Genomic DNA, 20,928 nt, shown 5'->3' on the forward strand with positions numbered 1-20,928 from the left:
CAGATATTCACTGGAAGTCAGGTCAGTGTGACCTCCATTGGCTCAAAACTCCATCCGCCAGAACCCAAGGTTGGCTTTTCTGGTGACCAGCATTCATCTTGAAGTATCTCATCACCACACGCTCAGGTACGGTCTATGGGGATGATGAGTGAAAGCACTGTCAAGAAATCGGAAGGATCTAGAGGAACAAAGCCAATCAAATACTTTCCTAGGCAAAAATACTGGATCAGTGGATTGTTCTAAAGCGGAGCTACAGACTTGCCAAACTTTGTATAGAGAACTGGAGTTGAAAATGAGCCTGGGCTCCCTTCAGTGTCTTCTAGCCATGAAAACCAGGGCTGGTTTCTTATCCTCTCTGCCTCAGTTTCTTTACTTGTGAGGTGAGCAAGATGGCGGAAGAACCTCCTGTAGTATTTATTAACAGGTTATGCTGTTTTCTGTCTTTATGACTTACTCAGAGCTGTGATATCCTCAGAGTTTAAACTGTGAGAGTTCTCATTGGTTGTAAGTGGTTGCGGGAACTGTCAACACTTGTCAAAGTGTAACACTGTGAACACAGAAATCCTTGACTGCCTTCAGCCCACCCTTACTAAAATGAACTGCTCTCGAGGGTCAAGCATTGCTGATTCCTGGGGGGCAGGGGTGGGGTGGGGGTGGGGGCGGGGTTGGGGATGTGATCTTGGTGGCCTGTGCAGCTTTGTATGGATAGACTCAAAAATTGACAGGAAAAGATGAGACCATGTCATAGCTTCGAGTCCTGTACTTCATAGGACATCAGTATTTCCCCTGGAATTTTTTTCAGGACACAGCTGCACATCCCTAGGGCAATCTGAGGAATTTCATTCATAACTATTTAAGGACCTCACGGCTGTGAGTTAGTCAGTTCTTCTGGGTCAGGCTTATCAGTGTTGGTACTCTAGGTATTTAGTCTGAATAATTGTTAGGGATGTCCTGGCATTGTGGGATATTTAATATCATTTCAGAAGCACCCTTTCCCCCATTAGGACAGCCTAAAGTTTCTCTAAGCTTGCTAAATATCCCCTTGCAGGATAAAACTAACCTGTGCTTAGAATAACTACCCAACAAGGAGACTACCTCAAAATCCCCTTACCCCCCCCCACCAGCCCGTGTGGTAAGGATCCCCTTTGTGGTGTAGGCAATTGTGAACCTGGGGGCTACATCTGCTGCTGTCCATAGTCTTTGTGAGATATTGTACAAAATGCTGCTAACAGGGCATAAACAGCAGACATTAGGTTCACAATTCAAGCAAAGTTGATTGAGTTCCTGGTGAAGACGTCCTTCTGAGATGGCTGCCTTCTTGTTGTGTCCTCATGAGAAAGGCATATGTCCCACCTCGGGACCACGCCTCAGAACTCATCAGTGTGGTCACTTGTCAAACTCTTGTCCTCCTTGAACTGTCTCAGCAGCACCAGGGTTACACCATGAGAACTGGAGATGAACTCTTATAAGGATAACATTTAATTGGGGCTGGCTTACAGGTTCAGAGATTCAGTCCATTATCGTCAAGGTGGAAACATGGCAGCATCCAGACAGGCATGATAGCAGGAGGAGCTGAGAGTTCTACATCTTCATCTGAAGGCTGCTAGGGGAAGACTGGCTTCCAGGCAGCTAGGATGAGGGTCTTATAGCCCATACCCACTGTGTCACACACCTACTCCAACAGGGCCACACCTTTCAATAGTGCCACTCCCTGGGCCTAGTGTATACAAACTATCCTATGCAGCTTTAAAATGTCCTCATTCCAAGCCTTCTGAAAATCTCATTCTCCAGGATACCCTAGTTAGGTTTGGGAACATCCACAATCACCTGTTCTGCCCTATGTCGAAAGTCTCTTCTGAGATGTCCTTTGCAGGGTACTTACCTTATAGACGTTGCCTTGGTTATGATGTCTGTTCACAGCAGTAAAACCCTAACTAAGACACTGTGTGACAGAGCTGCCAGTGTGGAGTTCTTAGTAAAGTTCTTGATTCCAGGACACTAAGGCAGTAAGTAGCCTTGGGATGTGCAGTATCAGTGTCATCGGCGTCTTACTTTTCTCTTTGCTATGACAAAAACATCTGACAAGGTGCTAGTTCAGAAGGGAGGGTTTGTTTACAGGTGGAGGGGATACAGGTCCGTCCTGGAAAGGGAGGCATTGCAGCAGGAACCAGAGGCAGCTGGTCACACAGCATCTAGGATGAATGCTAGTGCTTGGCTCACTCTCTGCTTAACTGGTCCCAGCCCACAGGATGGTGTTGCCCACAGTTAAAATGGCTCTTTCCACCTCAGTTTACCTGATCTAGATGACCCTTCACAGACATGCCCGGGATCTGACCCAATACAGATGAGCCCTCACAGGTATACCTACAGGTCTGTCTGTCCTCTATGTAAATCTGAGAAGTTGACAGTATTAACCTTTACACTAGGTTCCATGCCTTCTACAGCTCGGTGTTATTTTTGTCTTGTTTTGAAAAAACAAAAAAAAATAAAAAAATTCTTAGGTATATCCAATATTTCCCACACATAATGCTCATGTGCCTGGAGTGAGTTCATTTCCCTGATCTGGGACCTAGGACATAATGCTAGGATCATAGACACCTGGCCTATTTCTTGATTTCTTGACTCCTGAGAGGCCTGGTGGTATCTCTGTGGATCAAGTTGCCAAATGGTTCCAGGGCCTAGATGGTGGGCCCAGGTCCTCACAGCAAGGAGGCTACCAGGATGGTTGCGCTTCATCTTCCTCTTTCCAGGAGCCAGCAGAAGACTCAGAGAAAGCTGAGTCCCAGAATCAACCCAGTTAGCCCTGGGAAGAAAGAAGTTATCATAAAAATGCTTTCTGACATAACTGCTTTATAGAGCGTTTTCAAAGTCCTCGAACCAAGAGAACCCTTGAATTCAGAACTCAAAATCAGGTACTACTCCATTAAGGCTGCTGAACAATCCAGAGACCCTAAATGGTGTTTGATATGTGTGTGTAAGCCCAATTGTAAGCCCGAGGAAGCAGGCAGGCTGTAACAAACTCCCCCAAACAAGAAATGAATCTTGAGGCCAGGCTTCCTGGTGGGGAAATATACATAACCCCTACATGTTAAATGGTGCTTGTTCAAGTGTCCCAGTAACTGAGTAACTGGAATAGAAGAAGGGAGGAAGAGGGATGGAAGAAGGAGGGAGGGGCAGGGGAGGAAAGAAGAAAGGACGGACGGAGCTCCATTATGGGACAATATACAATCCTTGCCTAAATCCCTGTGGTCCTACTAAGTGTTACTTGCGCAGTCTTTACACTCTGAGGCTCTGGTTCCTGGAAGGGACATTGGAAGTCGCACCTGTGTAGAAGACAAGCTGTCCCAGGCAGCCTGCAGATCAGGTGCTGGGCTGTTTCCAGGCAGCAGCTGTTATCAGATTGTGGGCTTGTAAAAAACTTAATTCAGGTAACGATTTCTTTGTGATTGACATGTTTGTATTGTAGCAAGCTTAGGTTCAGCATAGTGTTAGAATACATAATGTTGTAATTTAAGATTATTTCATCAGCAGTAAAGGGTTTTTGTAATTCATTTAAAAAGTTGTAATGGGCTTCAGCATCTTCAGTATAGTTAATAATACTGCATTTTATAGCTGGCTGTAAAATTTCAGATTACAGTTTTTGCAATTGTGCGATTCTATTTTATAGTTTAATAATTGTTCAAATGAAGGAGGATGTAAAGTTCTTTAAAACCAATTTAATGACTTAGAAAAATAGCTTTTTATCAGAATCTATTGCACACCTTTAATGAACCCAGATGTCCCGTTCCCCTTTTCAACAGAGACCTATTTTTCTCAACTAGATGCCTTCCCAATTGCACACACACAGCGAGGTAACTCTGAGTTACAGTTCCTCTCTTTCTCTCCCCCTCTTATATCCCTCATCTCCTGCAAATAGAATAAACCTATTTGTTGAGTGAGCACAGGGGGAGGAGTGCCAGCCAGGCCAGAGAGCCTCAGCTGAGCGGCAACAAATTGCTTCTCTTTAGAAGTGTTTCCCTTTTCACAGACGTCTCCTTGATCGCAGAGTCTCAACTCCGGTTCCTAAGCAGAGTCTCTTATTAACACTCACGCATAGCTTATTCTGTAGAGTGTCAAATGTGGGAGCCTTGCGTTATAATAATTTAATTATATGCTATAAAAATGTTAGCAATATAGCGTTGAGGGCAAGGCACCGTCTCGTTTTGTCACCGAAACTATAGTGTAGGCTACTATATTTTTAGAATATGGCATGGGTAGGTCATGGAACAGCCGGCATTAACACAACACAGTAAGCAACTATAGGCCAGGTCTACCAGCAGGGTCTTGTGGCACACACCGTGCAGAAGTTCAGTAGCAGGGCCCTTGAGTATTGTGTGGCTCTCGGGATGACTACCTCTGCTTTAGATCCCTGTCAGTGTTTCACAGAAATGGTACTTACCAGAAGGGACCTGGTATAGTAGAGCATTACTGTTTGGGTGTATAATGGGGTTAGATGGCTGTGCTCACTGATCCTGCGGCCTGTGGAGACTTCAGGTTTTGCGCGCATCCGACTCGACCAGCAAGAATGATGCTGCAACAGGATCCTTCTGCACATGTTTATTGGGAGAGCTTGATTGTAGAGGCGAATAGACCCCAAGCCCAGAACTGGTGCTGCTTATATAGGTCTAGGAGAGGCGTGTCTCACACCCGGATTGGTTGTGCTTGGTTGATGCTTACCACCTCATTTGCATGCCTAAATCTGATTGGTTAATTTCTCTCTCATCTGATTGGTTAACTTCTCTCTCATCTGATTGGTTAACTTCTCTCTCATCTGATTGGTTAATTTTGGTTAATTCTCAAAACCTCATCTTGGCAAAAAAAACTTTACTGCATAATGCGTGGTGGCCAGCAGAAGCCAGCGCCACCCTGCAACAGCACATGTGGCTTCCCACATTCAGGCAACACTCCCTTTCATTTTCCTGAAGACCAAAAGGCACCTTTTCAACCTTTTGTATATGGGTGTTTTGCCTGCGTCTATGACTGTGCACCATGTCCTTGTAGTGCCTGGGGGGATTTGATCTCCCGGTACTGGAGTTAAGGAATAGTTATGAGCCTTTGTGCAGGTTTTAGAATCCAATTCAGATCCTCTGGAGGAGTAGTTAAGTATTCTTGTAACCACTGAGCAATCTCTGCTGTTTCTGTAACACATTTTTAAGCTAATCTCTTTTAAGCAACAAAGTAACGGCAGTGAGTGGGCTGAGGACTGGCAAAGGATCATGCAACGAGTAGGGAGATGTTCGCTCTCCAAGGTGCTTCTGTAAGACAAAGAGGAGGTTGTGTGTTGAAGGCATCCTTGGGAAGACGATGCTGAAAGGGGTGCTACAATGAAGTCAAGAGTGTTCCACAGACCAAGATGAAGAGTCTTTTGATCTCCTTGATCCTCCTGTGGGCATGGAGAGCCTCACTGCCTAGGAGGGTTGGGATAATTAAACAGATCAGAGTCCCCCCCGTCCCCCCCAGCTCCAGTGAGGGTTTTCTGTGGCTGCTTTCTCTTTCTGAGTGGCCCCCTGTTGACCATGAGCTAGGAGGAGCCCATGCTGATGGGACACCAGGATTCATCTAGAAAGTGAAGTTGAGCTTTATGAAGCAGGTCTGCCCCCTGTAGACATGGCTTCCGGTTGAGCCTCTTGTTTATGTTTACACGTTTACTGTGTCTTCTCCTTAGCGTTGTTTAAAACCATTCATCTCAAAAACTGGGATGGGGTCTGGAGACTACCCCCCCACATGACTCCATTCAGGAAAGAGCCATTAGTCTACCTGGGCCTGTGGTCCAGAGGGCAGTGTGTGGCCAAGCCCATCAGAAGGACAGGAATTCAGCCTTGGACAATTGCTTAACCCAATTGCTGTGTAATAACCATGCTTAATAAAAAGCAGTAGGATGTCTGCCTTATCGTGACTATAAATATGCTCTCTTGTTCCGAGTAACCTACAAGAATACCTCTGAGCACACTTGGGTCACATACTATAAATAAATCCAATTTCTTGAATTCCCTACTGACCTTTTATCCTTAGGACTTCTAACCAACCGCGCCTCCCTGAATAATAGGCTGCACAGAGCTGGAACCGTGGGACTCACGATGGAGAGATCTGCTCTGAACCTCTGCTTTCCCTCTCCATTGCCTCTCTTATTGCAGGCCCCAGAGAAGCCATATTATGAAGGACACTATCTAGAGGGGAAACTCGGAAATTGGGCACTGACAGATGTAGAGGGAGTCTCCCCGCAAAATGGTTGTTCTTCTGTCTGCTGCTGGACAGCAGGGTCCTCAGATTTGATGCAAGACAGTTAGTGACTCCATAGACTCCTAAGAGAGCAAAAGCCACCCAGTCTCTCCTGATCTTTGGCTTCTCTAAGCAGCCATATTTGAAAGCACTGTTCCTGGTATTTGGATTCAGGATTGGGAGGAACCCTTTATGCTTTGTCCTTGCCCGTGTTAGCTCTGTCCCTGTTGGCTGTGGGACCCCAATCATTATTGCACCTGTTGTAATTGTTTTCATCTGTCGGCAGGAAAGAAAGATTTACTTTTAAGGTTTCACGTAAGGATTATTTGAACCAACAGGCAGGGGTCTGACCTGGAGCCAATCTTCAAGGGTGCTGAGGTCTGAGAAAGTGTGTTCAGATTTCTGTGTGGCCAATCCAGTCTGTAGAAACAACCTCTCTGAGCCCCTGTGTCCAACTTGTACAAACCAGAGGTAGTTGCAGGTGGGCTCTCGGTGGAGGTTCTTAGCGGTAGAACAATCGCACTCATCATCATTTTAGGCTACTTTGTTTTCCTGTATTTTCTGGGATTTTTTTTTTTCTGAGAAAGTACAGTGATTTTAAAAAGCTAAAAACAGATTTATCTTACCTATCTCTCAACATTTTTGCAGCACTAAGCATTCACCTTCTAAACGGGGGAAGTGAAGGGTCTGCCTTTTTGGTCTTGAGACAGTAGATATTTTTTTAATTAATCTTTTTTATATCAAACCCTACCTAGCACCATAAGTCATAAGACCATTATGGGTCTACACTCAGCTGCACATAAATGCACCAGAGAATGAGAGGCTTAATAAATATCCTGTGATTCAATGAGAATGCGTGTCCGGTGAGATGGGCTGCATGCAATCTTTCTATTGAGGATGGCTATGAATCTCTCCATCGCTCTTATGGATTTGCATTTCCAAATGTATACGTTTAGAAAATAGATGTCTAGTTTGAGAACCGTCCCTCCTTCTTGCCTTGTACCATTGTTGTGAATGCTTGCACTGCAGAATGGCTTCCCTCCCCCTGGCAGACACCCTCACCTCTACTCCCACCTCCACCCCCACCCCAAAGCGTCTTTCACACATTGTTTAGCATCATTGTTAATTGGGCGTAATTTCCTAAACTGCTGCTCATAATTGCTTCTTGTCTGAATATTTTACTAATCAAGCAAGCTAACCATGAATGAAAACACACAGTTCTGTGGTCTGTTTTGCAACCTATGTTTGCCCCAACATGGGGAAAAGCAAAACAGACATAAGATGATCGTGTGGAATTTTAAAACCAAGAAGAAAGCCTAGCTACAGCATCCTGTGAAGCTTCAGGCCACGGTCTATACGCTGCTTCTCACCATCATGCCATTAGTGTTGAATTACAACCGTGGGCTTTGAGCATCCTTTCATGTGTAGGAGACGGATGGAGAGGCCCGAGGGATGGCTCAGCTAATGGGGAGTGTTGACATGTCTTCCTGGATATATGTCTGTCTTGTGTCTCTTTTGTGGCATCCATTTTTAAAATCTTAAGGGTGATCACGAAGCAGTTCTCTCTCCTGTAATGTTCATGGAAGCTAAATTAGCCTCAGAGTTTGCATTTTTTCTATTACTCAATTCTAAAGATAGTGTCTTTATCTTTCAAAGAACTTCATAGGACTGGGGAGATGGCTCAGTAGGTAATGTACTTGATACACAGTATGAGGGCTTGGATCCTTAACACTCTTACAAAAGCCAGTGGCCTGTCTCTTTAACCTTAACAATGTGGGCTAGAGGAGGGGGTGGGGAGACTGGCCCATCCCCAGAGCTTTCTGACCAGCCAGTCCTGCTGAACTGATGATTTTCAGGTGCAGCGAGAGACTCAGTTGCAAGAAATAAGACGGAAAGCAACTAACTGAGTGTCAAGCACGTGCACACACAGATAGATGCACACACATAGTACACACGTGCATGCTCACATGCATATGCATGCACACATGCATTTCGCAGCCTATGTGCTTTTTATCATACTTTAGCAATCTAACCAGCAGCAGGACCAACCTCTGAACTATGGTGAACTCCATCCTGACTGACTTCCCCTTAGTCCTCTAAGAAGACAACCTACTCACGTGCAAAGCCACTGAATGTTCCAAGCCTGCCCTCCTGATCCAAACCCTAGCGCCTTTTGTCCTGCTTGATGGAAACACGAGCTTCCAATGCTGAGTGTGTCTCAGGCCTTTGGTGAGGATGCTGTTTATGTAACAGGTAGATGAACAGAATCACAAAAAAGCAATAATTAAGAAAAACTGAGTTGAATACATGAGGAAAAAGCAGATTCCTTTATAAAATATTGCCTGTGGGTTAGTGAGAAACAAGGTAATTATAATAGTCTGCGAAAAGGGATAGAATGCATAAAAGGAGATGGCAGTCGAGTTCCTCTGTGGGTGTCAAACGCTCCCCCATTTTAAAGCAACTGAAACTGGAGGCTGGGAATGTGGCTTGTTTGGTAGGGTTGGTAGAATGCTTGCCTAGCACTAGCACGCAGGAAGCCCTGTGCTCCACCTCCATTGTGGTGTTACCCAGGCATGGTGTCTTACACCTGTAATCCCAGCTCTTGAGAGCTAGAGGCAGGAGGAACAGAGGTTCGAAATCATCCTTAACTACTGAGCAAGTTTGAAGCCATCTTGGGCTATATGAGATCCTGGCTCTTAAGAGTAAATGAATAAAACAGAAAAAGAAAACTAAACCATGGGTCTTGTAGCTCCTGGTTCATTAATGTGGCTTGTGTTAAACAGAAGCCAGAGAATTCTGTTCAGTGGATTTGTCTTATACAAGAAAAAGAAGGTGCCCTTGTTTAGTACGGGTACCTGCTGAGGCCAGACCAAGGGTGGTAGATTTTCCAGGGTTGAGTTACAGGCCATTGTGTGTGGGTTCTGGGAACAGAACTCATGTCCTTAGCTGCTGAGACAGCCCTCCAGCCCCAGCACTTAGGTTTTAACAGAGTTGGATACACCTGTCATGAGTGAGCTTCCCCTTTCTTTCCTCTCTGGTCAAGGATGAGAGTTTGTGCTTCAGCTGTAGCAGGAGCACAGGTGAACTCTGACTTGGGCTGGCATCAGACCCTCAGACCCTCCAGACTTCCGACCTTGTTTCCCTGTCAGCTTTAAGGCTGTGGTACCCTGTACAAGTCCAACTTCCTTTTACTTCGCCAGGACTCATTGTTGGAAGCCTCGTCTAAACACAGTACAATGGGTCTGAGGCAGGCCTGCTCTAGGTAAGGAAGTCATCTCCATTGATGTTTGGCACCCAGCCGTATGACCAAGCTTGGCTTGTGCATCTGACAAAGCCTGCTGCTCTGGGTCTTCAGGAGTCTGTCCTGGGTCTTTGGGAACCAGTACTGGGTGAGAACCATTTCCCAGGCCTTCTGAGTGCTTCTCACAGTGAGAGCCTTTGGCTAAGGCTGAGGCAACTGTGAAATGTGTTCTGGGACAGGAGGTCAATGTGAACTGTGCAGTCTCCATGGTAGAAAGGATAAGTGTGACCATAGTTAACCCTTTCAAAGGACGCTCCTGGTGTTCCAGGCTCACTTCCTAGTCCCTTCCTTCTTCCGGGAAGAAGCTGGAAGGAAATGGGTCCCTTCCCTGCTAAGCACAGGCTCCAGAAGACAAACGGCCAGGCACAGAGGCTCTGAGCAGGCCTTATTTATGGGTTCGCTTGTTTTGCAAAGCCGACATTACTGCAAATTATTCAGGCCAGTGGCTGCATGTAGTTGTTACCAAGTTTGTAGGGAAGGTGAGTTTCAAAAGAGACAGTGAGAGAGATGCTAGAAAGGCTGGCCAACTGCTTGTGACCAGATTGGCAATAAAAACCTCTCCAGTTCTCCCAAAATTCAGAAGAAGAAAAAAAAAATCCAAAAACTGCAGAGTCAAAAAGCTGCAGAGTGAAGGGCTTGAGAGCACAGTAGCTCACAACCTAGCAGGGACTCTCCCTGGGCTGCTGCTTTCCTGTTTTCTCTTTACCTGCAGAAGCTCATTTGGGCAGATGCAGATCAAGCGCACAGTAGACTCGTTACGTAACAAGTACTAACTATAAATGTACATCTTCAGGTGAGTCTGTGACTCAAGTAACCAGTCGAGAAATGGGGCCTGCGTAGCAACTTTGCCTGCTCAGTTTCTCTCGGGATTAGGTGCACACCCTTCTCTGTCCATTTGGTCTCGCAAGAGAAAGTCAAGCATGCTCATTTAAACTTGCCTCCAGTACTTCAGAAAGACCTCTTGCTATGGCTTCCCCCAGCCAGAGTCCCATGGATGTGGCAGAAGAGGCTCCTATGCTAATGAGCTGGTATTGACAAGTGTGATAGATACAGCCAGGTACTTAGCGAGAGCAGAGTTGATTGTGTTTTACAGCCTGTGTGCTTCTCTGTTTATTGCTTGTATTCTGTCATTAGGCAAACAGGTTCCTAATATAGCAAATCTCTGTAATCAGTAAAGCAGGGGAGAAAGGAGCCAGAGCACATTAATTACGACCATTTGCCTGTAGCCTGGACAGTCTGTTGCTATTGGACTGCGAGCTTCTTCTGGTTTTATTTCCTGGAGTCAGAGCAGAGAACGGACTGACGGCTTTTTCTCCCGCATGGAGGAGAACAGAGAAATGTTCCGTGCCCTGCTGGCTGACAGCTGCCTAAAAACCCGAGATTAAACACTGGCTTCTCCACAGAGATGGAGTCCTGGGGCAGCAAAGGCCAGGCTCTGCACGGGCATACTTTTAAGTCTCCAATTCCATAAACAGGCCAGGCAACGCTGCTCACAAACCTGCGCTGTCCCCAAAGTCCTGTAGAGCCTACTGTGGGCAGAAGCCGGTGGGGACTCCGCTGCCAGCTATAAATTACGTGTGTGCCCATGTGTTCTGCACTAGAGTGCTACTGGCACCAAGACTGGCTTTGCAAATGCTGATGGCCAGGGAAAAAAGGCAGAGAGGCCACTCTGACTCCAGGTACCAGAGGTTAACAGCGTCTAATGCATTTATTAACCCTCTGGTGCCAGGGTCTGGTGAGGTCTGGCCTCCCAATTACAGAGCCCTGGAAATTCTATTATGTGACAAGCCTGGACTTGTTGATTAGCACCAGGGGCAGTTGTGTAACAGCTGCTGGAGGGACAAAGCCTATGGAGACTCTAAAGGGCAAGCTTCTGGGCTGTGGTTTTCTAGACTGTCGGGAAGGCATCCACTTGCCTTTCTTAACCCTTGAGATGAAAACCGCCAGGTACTGCATCTTGATGGTGACATTTCACACAAAGCAGAGTCAGGAGTCTTTGACCAAACCACAGGACCAGGAATTAACTGATAGGAAACACACTTTCATGAAGGACATTAAATAATTCTTTATTTCTTTCAGCCTACTGTAACAGTTGTTCAAATTAACTATTACAGAAACAGATTAGACTTCCCTTTTTGTCCTGTCTTTAGAGACCTATCCTGCTTTAAAGCCAGAGAATGCTAGGGCAGTGTCCATGTAGGTGTGGGCTGCTGGAGCTCTGAGTCAGGTGACTGTGTGACATCGTTATCAGGTAAGCAGGGAACCACAGCAGACCCTCACATGCTGTGCCGGCTTATCTTTATGGACCTTGGCTTTACCAGTTTATACTTTGCTGATGACAGCTGCTTTTCAACTTTTGAGTTTAGTTTACTCTGTATCAAGTCTCAGGAGGTGGTGTGTGTGTGTATAGTGTGTGGTGTGGTGTGTATGTATGTGTGTCTATGTCTGTGTGTGTGTGATGTGTGCATGTTTGTGTGTGTGCTGTGTGTGTGGTGTATGTGTGATGTGTGCATGTTTGTGTGTATGCTGTGTGTGTGGTGTATGTGTGATGTGTGTGTGTATGCGAGTCTGTGTGAGTGTTGGATGCGTGTGTGTATGTGTGTCTGTGTGCTGTGTATATGTGAGTGGGGGTGTCTCTCTCTCTGTGTGGTATTTGGTGTGTGTATGTGTGGTGTATGTGTGTCTGTGTGTGTGGTATTAGGTGTGTATATGTGTGGTATGTGTGTGGTGTGTCTGTGTGTGTTATATGTGTGTATGAGAGTGGTGGGTGTCTGTGAGTGTGGTGGGTGTATATATATGTGAGTGTGTGTGTGTGTATGTGAGTGGAGGTGTCTGTGTGTGTGTATCTGTGTGTGTATGGTATTTGGTGTGTGTGTGTGTGTGTGTGTGTGTGTGTATAAGTACTGAGCCATCACTCAACAATTGTTGAGATGTGTGATTCCCTGCCACTTTACATTTGAATTTTTCATAACTGATAGCAAGACTGATTGTTTAATGACGTTTTTAAAAACATTCAGGATGAAAATCAACCAAACAGAAATAACAGGTTGTTTCTGGGGCTTGTAGAACAGGCTTTAAGACCCAGATTTTCTCCAGGAGGCTCTGGTCAGTAGTAGCATGTTTCTGATCCTTAGAGGTCACTGGGACTCATGCTGAATACAAGACTCCTAAGCTCGAAGCCAGCCACCGTTCACACCTATGAGCCTCCCTCTGCCCCTCTGCCTGCTGATCACACTTGATCTGTAGCTAATTCCAGGAGCTGCATGGACCCTTAGGCCTGTATCTTCTCAGTCAGGGATTTAAAACATCTCCCATCTGTGTGCAATCCTTTGATTTTATTACTCAGAGCCACCCACTTTATACATTGTTCCCTGCTGGGTTCGGGTAGATCCTGCAAGATGTCTCTGTTCACCCTACTCACACTCCTGATGACATCTGCAGTACCAGTTTTTTCTATAGGAAGCTTGCTAAGTGTATTCTGAAAGCGGGATTTATAGACCTGCCTTGGCCTGTGGAAAGCCAGGCCTCTTAGTGTGGACACTGGGAAGGCTACCATGGGAAGCCTAAGTTGGGCAGCATATTCTCTCTTGGATTTGGCATTTTGTGTAGTTATGCCCACCAGGATGGCCCTACAGGCTGCAGGTTAACTGTTAGAGGTTCATTTGATGCTGTTTGGGGAACAGGAGCCCCCAGGTGGTACAACCTTGGGGATGCTCTGAGTGTATTTTCCAGAGCCAGTAAATAATCACTGCATCCATTCTCAGAGCTGGCAGTTTAGGTGTGGACATATTGACCTGTTAGAGAGTTTAGAAACATTTTATTTAGTGTGGGTCCTCAGTGATGGGCCATAGAAGTCTACCCATATGAATGGAAAACCATGAGGACACCTGGGAAGACAGCAGCCCTTTCTGGTTAGCTACTGGAAGTCCCATCGTAATTATTTAACCATGGGAACAGTCTCCTCGGGCTGTACCAGGTTCCGTGGTGACAGGGATACAGTGACGGAACCATAATTACAAGTGCACTGAGGAAATCCCAGGCTCACTGGTGCTTGTCAGGTGACAGGGAGAGTCAGGCACCCAGCTGTGAACTCTTGGGGGCTGCAACAGTCCCCTGAGGTGCTGCTGCTTTCCTGTGACCACATTACAAAATAAAATAAAATAAAATAAAATAAAATAAAATAAAAAGCTTAAGGCCAAGTATCATGGCACAGAGGTCCTTCTGCATCCCCAAACCAGTCAGTGAACAGATTACTTAGTTATGCATCATCCCTCGGTGGGGCTTTTGTCTTTGTATCTCAAGGCCTAGTGAAGAAAAGGCAGAGTGGAATGATCCAGGGCCACTCGGGTGTCTGGGCACAATTCCAGACTTGACTAGGAATAAAACGTGGTGCTCTACACATTATTCTCCGCAGGTAGCGGGGCAGCAGATCGGGGCGTCCTATTATTACAGATTGAAAGTAGGCTTTTGAGTAAGTGTAATTCCGCTTCCAATTTCCCCTCTGATCTTCTTATACATAACATTTAGTGACCTTTGAGCAGCCGGGGATGCTTCACAGTGTCTTGTTCCTGAAGCCTGCTTAAAGGTTTCTACTTCATATTCACTGCTGGCATATGCAAATATAGGTAAAGATTATGATGCTTTCCCAGTAGCATTATGGTCAACAAATTACTCCTCCGGTGAGCCTGCTGTCGGTTTTTAGCCTCGAATATCTTCCCTGAGTCACAGCGGCTCATAGTATATAGGCAGCCTGCTAATGAATGTCACGCCCTCAGAGCTGGTCGCTCAGGTATCCCCCTCAATGCCAAGGTGATGGCTGTTTGCCAGGGCTTGCCCTCCTGATAAACAAGCTCCCCATTGGTGTCAAAGGCTACTGTTAGGGGTGAGGGTGGGTGTCATGGGGAGTGTTCTTGTGGTATTCTGTCTGGGCTCCACCCCCACAGTTACCTGGCAACAGCCTGTTAGGCCTGGCCCACTATAAAAGGGGCTCTCTTACTCCTGATCTTCTCCCTTGCCTCTTGCTCCCTTGCTCCTCCTCCCCATTCGCTTCTCCCCTTTCTCCACATGGTCATGGCCAGCCTCTACTTCTCTCTCCTTCTCTCTGCCTTTCTCTCTGCCTCTACTACTCTCTTTTTTTTTTTTTGGTTTTTCGAGACAGGGTTTCTCTGTGTAGCCCTGGCTGTCCTGGCACTCACTTTGTAGACCAGGCTGGCCTCGAACTCAGAAATCCGCCTGCCTCTGCCTCCCGAGTGCTGGGATTAAAGGCGTGCGCCACCACGCCCGACCTTCTACAACTCTCTTAACTCCCCTCCCCATGCCCTAAATAAACTCTCTTCTATGCTATACTGTCATGTGGCTGGTCCCTCAGGGGGAAGGGATGCCTTGGCATGGGCCCGCTGAGACATCCTCTTCCCCCATTCCTCACCACACCCCCATAGAACATACCCTTATATCCCTTTATCTTTTCATAATCACAACAGGCAGGGACTGAAAAATGACTGTGACCCACAAGCACATCAGCCATTTTAACTTCTCTGGGCTTAAGATGTCCATGTTTGTAAAACAAGTGTTGTACTGACTGGGTAGCTTTCAAGGTCTGTTCTTTGTCATTGTCCGAGTATTGGAAATGCCCCTTCCACTGCATCCTCGGGCATAAGCCCAATGGCGGAGTTGATCCAGCTAAGAAGAAAAGAGCTTTAGGCCTTCACTGCTCAGCTTCTAGCAACCGCCTTGGAGTCAGTTTTTGAATTTTGGGGCATCTGAGTTACTGTTACATGATTGCTCTGAAGAGCCAACATGTCCAAAGGAGACAGCTATGGCACTGGAGCAGTGGCTGAAAACTTCATATCCTGATCTGCAGGCAGAGAGAGAGAAACAGACAATACACACACACACAGAGAGAGAGAGACAGAGACAGAGACAGAGAGAGACAGACAGTGAGAGACAGAGCGTCAGAGAGTTCTTGTGTGGGCTTTTGAAACCTCAAAACCCCCTCTACTGACACACCTCCTCCAACAAGGCCACACCACCGAATCCTTCCTAAACAGCTCACCATCTAGGAACCAAACTTTAGACTGTGGAGGCCATTCTTATCAAACCACCACAGGGTCTGTAGGGCTCTATGCTTCCCAGAGGGTATCCATCTGAGAGTCTCTCCGTGTGCTCTGACTCCAAACATGGAATATTTTGCCAGGAAACAAGAAGCCCCATGGGCCCAGGGACTGAATTCTTTCAGTTTCCCTGCCCCCATACCCACCGTTAGGAACCATTAAGAGCTCCTCACTGGCTGTTTGTTGACTGGTGTGGGGCATTGACAAATCAGCAAAGGAAAGGGTTTCCAGGGGTCTCTACATTACTAATACGCAGGTGTGTCTGTTGTGATGTTTGAAAGTAGCACTTTCCCCAAATTAACACCCAGAAAGATAAATCAGTCACCACTTCAAAGCTCTTTCTTCAGTGTCCTGCCCCTGCTTGTACCATCCCTGAGACAGCTACCAGTGACAGGTAGCTGCTGAGCTCTGAATTGGGACATCCCTGAACAGAGACCTGGAGGGCCAGAGAGTGTATTTTGAAGACCTGAGAAGAAAGAATGCCAAATATCTCATTAATTTCTTATATTGATTCCATGTTCAAATGATAATACAGTTGGTTAAATAAAATATATAATTAAAATTAACCTTACCTGCTACCTCTTTATTAGGCAGCCACTTGAATGTTATAAATTACAGTTGGGGCTCACAGTTGGGTCTCCTATATTTATCATCTGGCCCTGCCCTAGACTGTTGATTAATGGATCATAATTAATTACTCTTCCCTATTATGTCTGAGTGCTTTTTTTCTCCTTTGTCTCTCTCCAGGCACAGAAGCTGAAATCCAATGTGTCGGGCAGTACACATCTCTGTCTTTCTGATGTAAGTGACATTTCTCTTTGTGTTTCTTTATAGGGACATAGGCTTTGGAAATGGGTACATAATATATAATATTTGAAGACCAATAGTGTCTTGGATCCAGAAAAGTTCTCATCAGCCTCTGTATTGACTACCTTTGAATTAAGATTCACTGCAAAGTCAGAGCTAAAGTCAGCCTCAGCTCTAAGCCCATTGTTCCATGCTAGGAAACTCTGAGATCCTATGAAACCTCTTGTGGGTTGGTTAGGGATTCATAAAAAGGCTCTGGCAACTGTCTGTCCTTGACATTCATTCTGATCCACCTGTGTCTCCATGGGCTACACTTCCCCAGACACGTCTTCCTGCCTTCCTTGCTCGGTGGGGGAGAGTCAGAAGGAAGCCAGGAAGTCATAGCTATTAGGTAGTCTAGAAAAAGACATAAAGGCAGTGACCCCCGGGTTTAAACATTTCCCATCAGAAAGAATGTATCACAGATCAAACAGCAAGCATTGGCTAGCAGTTGATCGAAAGGATCCATCCACATCTTACAAACGTTCATGGTCCCATCTCAGAACTAAAAGTTCGCCAGTTCAGTCTCAGTGGTTAACACTCAGGCCAGCTTGTTGGGAAGGAGCTAGCCATTAGGGAGAGGGAAGTAGAGTTAGAGAACACGGGTAAAATCCAACCTGAGGGAGTGGGCAGGTGCTGTGGGTGATAATGAAAACATTGTTTCTTACAGAATGATTACGGAAAGGATGGTCTCGCTGGTGCCTCCAGCCACATAACCACAAAATCAATGGCTGCTCCTCCCAGCTGCGGTCTGAGCTCACTGCCTGTGATGGTGTTCACTGCTCTGGCTGCCCTGTTGTCTGTATCATTGGCAGAAACATCGTAGCTGCATCCAGTATGAAAAGACAAAAGAAAACCAAGTATTCTGTCCCCTGTCCTCTTGTATATCTGAAAATCCAGTTTTAAAAGCTCGGTTGAGAAGCAGTTTCACCCAGCGGGAACTCCTTTGTTGTTTTTAAGAAAGCTTCTTGCGGCCCTCACAGGCTTCTGTTGAAGAACTGCTACGGGGCTAATTCCAAACTCAGAAGACTATGGGGCATGGTGTGGCTTCAGGGGACTGTTTGTAACCTGGACTGTAAAGCGAGCTGAGCTTATGTTTTTGATGGTGATGGTGGTGATGATGATGAAGATGATAGTTTTAACAGCTTGAACCCTGTTCTCTCTGCTGGCTAGGAGGAGGAGATGCTATTGATAAAGATTCTTCCGTATCTTATTTAATAGCGTTGGATTCTAAAGACACATGACTGCAGCCTAGTGTGGATGGATGACAATTGGGGGTTGGCCTCAAGAGTGGACTTTGCAGACTCTGTCTTGTACTAACGTTCACTATTCTATGTATGCTCTCCACAGAGTGTTTATATGATCCCCAACAAAACAAAAAAGTCCCTGGTCACATCCAGATGTAGAAGCTGTCATTTAGCCCAGTAGAGGAGGGTGGGTGTGGTCCTTGCACAGCACCGGGGATTGTTCACTGGTGCGCTCTCCTGAGCTTTGCTTGAGTGAGAAGCTGAATGTAGCTGAAGATCACCTCTTACCACTTCTTACCCTTACGAGGTCACATGTAGAACAAGCATTACCAACTGTCAGCTCTCCAACTGTTAGCTTTTTACATTTTGAAAGCAAGCGATACCGGCCCCATGTTTTAATGATGGTTTAATACACACAGCCCTTTCCCCTCATCAGTAACACTAGCTCCAGCATCAACTTCATGCATATGGCTCTCATTAAAAGCAGGCCCCCAAGAAGCCCAGTGCTTTAGCAGAAAACCACAACACATTTCTGTGGACAGGCAGGAGGAAATAGAGTAGCCAGCCCATGTCTTATCTATCTTGAGATCAAGGCTGCCTATATGTAAGGAGTGGTTATATACTTGTAAAGGGTGCCACAGTGGACAGCGCTTCTGGCAGTTGATATAGCCCCAGTACATGGGTTTTTCATGTTGTCTGGTAGAGACGGCTTTGATTGGGACTGGCTGGCCACAAGGGATGGGATGGAGATACGCTGCCCTCTCTTTCAAAGTTGAGCCCTGCCAGGGCACATGGACGTTTCTTTGCTTCTGACCACAACTTAGAACAGTTTGGATTCAAGGTCGCCAAGTATCTCCTGTATTTTGTTCTGTGTCCTTCATGACAGACTGTCACACGCAAAAGGAATGATAGGTTATGGATCTAGAGGGCCAGCACAGGGTCGGGGAAGGTGAACTGAATGGCACAAGTACACAGAACAGGAGGGGACGCTCGAGAAAAGACACACACGATCTCTTGGAGCCCTCCTCCTTGCCTGGGCAGACCCTTAGGCATATATCTAAAGACTGCTTTACATGGTCAGGCTCAGAATTTGTTAATGGTTGCATACTGGCAACCATGTTTCCTGCAAAGTGAATAAAAGGGAAGAGAATCTTCCCTCCCTCCCTCGAGCCCTGGAAGTATGATCTGGCCCCTCACCCTCCCACAGAGCAGGGAGCCCTGGTGCACAGTCTCCTGATACCCGCACTGCTCTCCGAGGTTTGCCTTTGGGATGATAATGATTCACCTGGGAGGGACTCCTCTGGTGTCTGAAGTGCATTTATATTGAAATGTTAATGAATAACAATGTAAAATACTCAGTAGCAACCTTTTTTTCCCCCTTCACAATGTTTTTGAGGGGAATGCATCCAACATCCAAGTGTACCTGATGAGTGGGACATTCCATGAAGACTCATACATTGAATAAACATATTCGATGTTGAATAAACATATTCGACAGAATGGCAGTCATGAATGGGAACATATCTTTTACTGATCATATTTTCGTTTTAATTAAGATATATGCATATATCTCCACTGGACTAATGGCATAAGGGTCTGATTGGATGTGATCCACCATAGGAGGCTATTGATTACCCCTGCAGTATAATGCAGCTGTAATTAGCTTCAGAGGATCAGAGAGGAAACAGGAGCCCTGTGCTAACAAGGGGACTTCAGCAAGAGCTTATAGATAGGCAACATACCAATTAAACTTTGAAGAGCACTGTCACCAGTAAAAATTGCATTTTCTTTTAGAGATAAAGCGACTGAGAGTTACCAAATCCTCGATTTGAAAACAAGTTGCTGATGAAATAAAATAGTGGGAAGGACCCCATTTAGGGACATGTCAGAGATGGCTACAAAACCGAGGCAAGCATGTAGGCCTTCCATTTGCTGTGGCCTCCTTGACAAAGCGCTTGCTTCGTCTCAAGACTGGAACAGGGAAACTCGGCCGTCCGTTATGCACTCGACTTCCTCTTGGAGCGCCGCCCATGAGCGGAAGTGATTCCCTGCTTTCCCTGGTCAGAGACAGTTCTCGTCTGCTGAGGTTGGGTTCCTTACAGAAAGTCCTTTGCGAAGTTGATTTTGCTAACTGACAGTTGCGTCCACACAGTGACTCAGAATCCAGCCTACGTCGGGGAGAGACAAAGGTGATGGAGCCACATTGAGCAGAAGCACATTCATTCTGTTTGACCTTGAATGTCCTTGAGCAGATGGTGTTTGAGAGTCTTTTTAAGAGAGCACATGAGAGGAGAAGTGCACAACACAGAGGGAATTTGGGATGCTGGCTGTTTATATTTCCACATCTGATTTTTTTCCAAACCTCAAATAAAAAAAATATAGACATTAAAGATGGCATAGGTTATTTTTCAACAAGTAAAGCGAATTGTGTCTAGATGTACTTGGAGGGTGGTTTCCATGTTATTTTTAAGGCAGTTCCATATCTTGTAACTAAATGGAAATGTCTTAGTAGTTACAGCTTCAAGTTCATCCCAACACAGCATGAGGACCCTCCAGAGCCGAGTTGAGTGTGTGTGTGTGTGTGTGTTGTACAAGGCTGTCTTTGCCTGTACACCAAGGCTGGGTCACTCTTAACTGCACCACATTTCCCATGAGCCTTCTGGTCTCTAAATCAGACACCCCCCAAACACCCCATCTGCTGAGTTGGAGAAATGAGAAAGGGTGGTAGCGTGTTTGAATCAGTGAGTATAGAAAATGAGACGTAAAAGCAGTGGGGGCGATATGTAATTAGCAAATTATTTCCTTCGATTCCAACATAAACGCACTTCAGTTATTACTTACAAAATGGTGGACTCAGAGGACCCATCGTTTGGAACATAAGCTTTTGTTCATATAGTCAGACACGGCTTATTTGAGTCAAAGTGCAGAGCAGAGGGGGTTGCTTCAATCAGCTCATGCTCTGCATTTAGGATGCTGCTCTTGGTCTCTGAGATCCATGCCCCTACTCTCTGCTGTCCTGGCTGTGCTCTTTATCTAAGCAAATAAGACCTTGGGATACCCATCTTTGTAGGAAAGACCATAGACAGTGGCAACAGATGGAAATGAATTGTCATCATCTGGGCACCATGACTCCAGGAGGCCCAGCTGCCCTGAGCTCACAGGGCTC

At 46.0% G+C, this 20,928-nt stretch overlaps 1 protein-coding gene across 4 annotated transcripts in view; it reads left to right on the forward strand.

Moving 5' to 3' along the window:
• Gfra1 (GDNF family receptor alpha 1) overlaps nt 1-20,152 on the forward strand; it is a 230,822-nt gene extending 210,670 nt beyond the window's left edge. For all 4 annotated transcript variants that reach the window (XM_085834268.1, XM_085834266.1, XM_085834267.1 and 1 more), the window contains 2 exons: nt 16,417-16,470; nt 17,186-20,152. In XM_085834268.1, coding sequence (XP_085690394.1) covers nt 16,417-16,470; nt 17,186-17,341 — 210 coding nt within the window. In that variant the 3' untranslated portion in view covers nt 17,342-20,152. The remainder of the gene's footprint in view (nt 1-16,416; nt 16,471-17,185) is intronic.
• The last annotated feature ends 776 nt before the right edge of the window (nt 20,153-20,928 follow it).

This window comes from Mus caroli, unplaced genomic scaffold (genome assembly GCF_978045245.1).
Source record: "Mus caroli unplaced genomic scaffold, Mus_caroli_1 scaffold_20, whole genome shotgun sequence".
Classification (NCBI taxonomy): Eukaryota; Metazoa; Chordata; class Mammalia; order Rodentia; family Muridae; genus Mus; species Mus caroli.